Here is a 4,220-nt window from a genome sequence, read left to right on the forward strand (position 1 = left end):
CCAAATGTGTGCACAGAGTCTCCTGAAGTACTGGGAAACCTGCTGGTTTCCAAGCCACGTGGAGAGCCTCAGATTCCACCATTTTCCCTTTGCTTTCCCCTCGCCGAGAAGCCCTTGGTACCCAGGGCATCCCCGGGGGGCTGTCCCGAGCCGAGGGGTGGGAATGTCTGGGCAGCACACCGGAATCTCCCGGAGCAAGCGGGGAATGGCTGGGCAGCACACCGGGACTGGCCGTGGCCAAGCACGAGGCGTGCACTCATATTTTCCAGATAACATTTCCCCCCTGCTATTCACATGCAGTTCTTATTTAGCATTCCAGCCCTCTGGTTTTAGGTTCCAATGTATACAAGTGTCTCATCTGAGGCACCGTGCTGCCTGGCCATGCCAGGCAGTCCTGCAGCAGAGGAGAAACCTCCCGTGGTGTCCTGCTGGCTCACGTTGTGGCATGGGAGACTCACCGCCAGAATGTGGGTGTCTGAGCCCCTGGAGGTGGGTCAGGGTCTGTGGCCAGGGCAGGGACCAGCCCAGCCCTTCTCCTCCTGTCCTGGTACCTGCTGGGCAGATGGGGAGAACAGCATTGCTAATGCTTTCCCTGTTACTTTCATTTTGTACCTTTTCACTTAGTAATTGCCTCACCCTCTTTCTCCTCCCAGAATCCAATAGCTGAACACAGAGGAAGTAGTTTAGATTCCCATAGGGAAAAGCTGAGTCCCAGTGCTGGTGTGGGGTGGATGAACTGCAGCTCATGCTGTGGCTCTGCTGGGATGATTTTTGTCGCATGCAGTGGAACTCATTCATCAGGTTGTGGTTTTGCGGTATTGAGGGATGATGCAGTGGGGAGCCTGCTCTGCTCCCCTGCTCAGGCAGGATGTCTCTTTAAGGCAATAAAAGAGTCCCTTAACAAATTAATGATGTTCTTAAGTTAGAAGATCTCATGCATCTCGCACTGGTAGCAGGAGATTCTTTCCCCCAGTCTATAAGTGCATTGATGCTGTGTTCTGTGGGTATTCATTGATGCCATGTCACCTTTATATTCTTCTTTGGCAGATAAAATCTCCTGTTCTGGCAGACACATGAAGACCTCATGTGGTTCCCAAAGAGCTGGAAGGGTTTATTGTTTGGCTTTGACTCTTCCTTTCAGCTCTTTAGGACCAGTTGTTTGTCCTCATTAGGCCCATCCATGCTTTAGGTGATCTGAGGTTGCTGCTGTACCGGGGCAGTGGCAGGCAGCTCAGATGTGTCCTCCATGTACAAATGAAGTGTCTTGGGCCTGGTGGTCTTGAAAAAAGATGTACAAAGATTCCACAGGTTTGAATTTCGTGCCAGATGTTCCACAAGGTGTTTGTTCCCGGTTTGGTGACACTGTGGCGGGGGCAGCAGCAGGTCTGCCCTGTGCCCAGTATCCTGCTGGCATGTCTCCCCATCCCGAGTGATTCCAGCATCCTGGCAGACGTCCTGGCACGTGGAGGGCTCTGGGTGGGATTCCTTTGGCCTGGGTGACTGTCTGTGTGCAGGGAACTGGTTTAAGCTGGGACTTTTGTGGGGAGGGGGCTGGGAAGGTACTGTCCTAGCCACAGGCCCTTCAGAAGGGCCGTAAAATTCATGTGAGAGAAGGTGGTAAAGTTGTGTTCACAGGACAGTTTCACCAAAACACCTGCTGGTTTGGGGCTCTTGTTTTTTTTTTACCAGTGTTTTTTTTTCTTGTGTTACAGTAGCACTTCAGAGAGTGGCTGAAAATCAGTCCTATGTTCTCCACACTGGTGTCTGGGCTCCTTTCCTGGTGCCTGCAATTCTGTTTCGTTTGTCTCGTGCTCTTGTTAGGAGCAAAAGCCAGAACCAAACTCCAGACCAGAGCATCAGCTGTGCCAACCCCTGGTTGTGTGTCACCCACCTGGTGTGCCAGCTCCCCAGGGCCATGGTGTGTCACCTCTCTGGTGTGCCAGCCCCTCAGAGTGGTTGTGTATCACCTCTCCGGTGTGCCAGCTCCCCAGGGTTGTTGTGAATCACCTCTCTGGTGTGCCAGCCCCCCAGGGTGGTTGTGTCACCTACATGGTGTGCCAGCCCCCCAGAGCACTTGTGTGTCACCTGTCTGGGACCTGTCTCCTCACTTTTTATTTCCCCCTGCATTCAACCTGTAGCTGAATTCTGACCCCAAACCCTGTGCCTCTCCCAAGGCAATGGCACCGAGCTCCCCCTTCTCCACCTTTTGAGTTGGTGACACATCTCCTTTATTTATTCGATAGCATCAGGAGCCTTTATGCTATTTATAGGCTGTGCCCATGCCCCTCCCAAGATGTTTGCAAGACAGATTTAGCTCCTCCAGCTCCTCGTGGCCTGTCCCCGCAGGCTTGGCTGCTGGTCCCTGTGTCCAAACGTGCGGGAGCTGCGCGGTGACTCACGGGCTGGGCAGACCTCATCTCCCATGCATCTCGGCCCTCCGGAGCCGGGAAAGCCGGCCAAGTGCTGCTTCCAAAAGGCACTGGCAAGGGAGTGGTGGGATTAGGCAGAGGAGGCAGAAAAAGCCTGCAGAGGAATGCTGCCGTGGGAGGGGAGGGAGCCCAGGAGGGGCTGGGGGTGCAGCAGGAGCCTGGCAGGGGCCAAGCATCTGGCTGAGACTCCCTCCTCCTCCTCCTCCTGAAATGCCAGATTCTCCCAGGCAGTTCAGGGTAGTGCCCTCCAAAAGGTGTTCCCTGTTCCTGGTGGGTGCTGAGAATTTGCTCCCAAGGCAGGCTGAACAGTTTCTCTCCTAATTTGCTGCACAAGGTAATGGGAAAAGCAAAGTGATGATTGGTCTGGTGCGGATGGATTTTATTCCCTTTTTTGTTATCATGGGAAGAACCCACCTAGAATATGCGGAAGGGATCAGAGAGCCCCAGAACTCCAAATAAATGGCTCAGTTTTGTAGTTTCAGTCCAAGCTGCTTGTTCAGGGCAAGACAATGGTCCTGTCCTGCCCTGTGAGCTGCTGTTGCTGGTGGCATCGCGCCACAGCACCTGAGCTGGTTCTACATTACCTTCAGCAGAGCTGCTAATGCACCTCGGGAAGGCTCTGGAGGGTGTTTTTGAGGGAGGTGGGAGCTTGTTCCGCTGGTCCTCAGGCTGCTGTGGGTGAGCCTGCACTGAGATGGAATGTGCACAGAGAAAGAGCAGCCACACAGCTCTGGGATGGAGCAGTGGGGCCACAGGTGTGTATGCGTATCCTGTGCTGCCAGGAACACATAGGCCACTAGCTTTGGGTCCTGTCAGCCCAGTGCAGCCATGCTGGCCAGGGCTGGGTTGCTGGGTGATGAAGTTGGGCCTTTGCTGGGGCTGAGCTCTCTGCCCATAGTCTGGAGCACCCAGAGCTACAGCCAGGGCCAGCAGAGTCCTCTGGTGACCTGAGCAGTTGGTAGGTCTGCCTCAGTACTGTGCTGAAATTTCATTTGCTTCATTGTGAAGCTGTGGGGTGGCAGCAGAATGTGGCAGCTCATCACCAGCCTTGGTGGAAGCCTGTCCAGGGCTGCTGGAGCCAACAGCCACCAAGTGCCCCGTGGTGCCCAGCACTGCGCCTGCCGTCCTGGCCAGGGGGACATGTCCAGCCAGAGAAGGGCACACTGCTCATCCCAAGCGTGTCGGGGCTGACTGACCCCTCTGCCTTCTCCTCCTCTCCTCCCCAGGCTCCCTACTCCTCTCCAGCACAATGGCCTGCCAAGAGAGTGAGTACCTGGATGACCAGAAGAAATGTGTCCCCTGCAGAAAGTGCATGCCTGGGCAGGAGCTTTCCAAGGTAAATCAGCTTTCCAAGGAGCAGGAATCATCTATCACCGAGGCTTCTACAGTGCTGGATGAATCCTCTGCCAGCCTTCCTTCAGAAGAATGGTCTTAGGTCCCAGCAGGTTGGGGAGAGCTGGGACTTGGTAGTAAGGGACGGTGAATTGTTTCATCCTGGGTAGGAGGGTAAGACAATGGAAGCAGGAGGTGGTGTGAGGGATTTTGGGTTGCTCCTCATGCTGCCTCATTTCCCTTTTTGCTGATGGAATTCAGTTTCCTCTGGTCCATAGCCCCAGGTGAGGCCACACTGCCTGACTGGGTTGGTCGTGGGTGGGTGCCAGCAGGACACTACTGTGGGGGTCCCAGCAGGGGCGCCCAGCAGTGCCACCCAGGGCACAGTGCTGCTGAAGCTCTCCAACACCTGAAGCTCTGCTGGCGGTGGCTGCGGGTGGGCAGTGACCCCTTTGCCCC

At 55.1% G+C, this 4,220-nt stretch overlaps 1 protein-coding gene across 1 annotated transcript in view; it reads left to right on the top strand.

Moving 5' to 3' along the window:
- Positions 1-3,678: 3,678 nt before the first annotated feature.
- The window catches only part of LOC103797469 (tumor necrosis factor receptor superfamily member 27-like), a gene marked incomplete at its 3' end in the record, with an annotated part of 2,615 nt that continues 2,073 nt past the window's right edge, over positions 3,679-4,220 (top strand). The window contains 1 exon segment of the mRNA XM_009069690.1: positions 3,679-3,765. Coding sequence (XP_009067938.1) covers positions 3,679-3,765 — 87 coding nt within the window.

The sequence above is a fragment of the Acanthisitta chloris genome, unplaced genomic scaffold (assembly GCF_000695815.1).
Source record: "Acanthisitta chloris isolate BGI_N310 unplaced genomic scaffold, ASM69581v1 scaffold42090, whole genome shotgun sequence".
NCBI lineage: Eukaryota > Metazoa > Chordata > Aves > Passeriformes > Acanthisittidae > Acanthisitta > Acanthisitta chloris.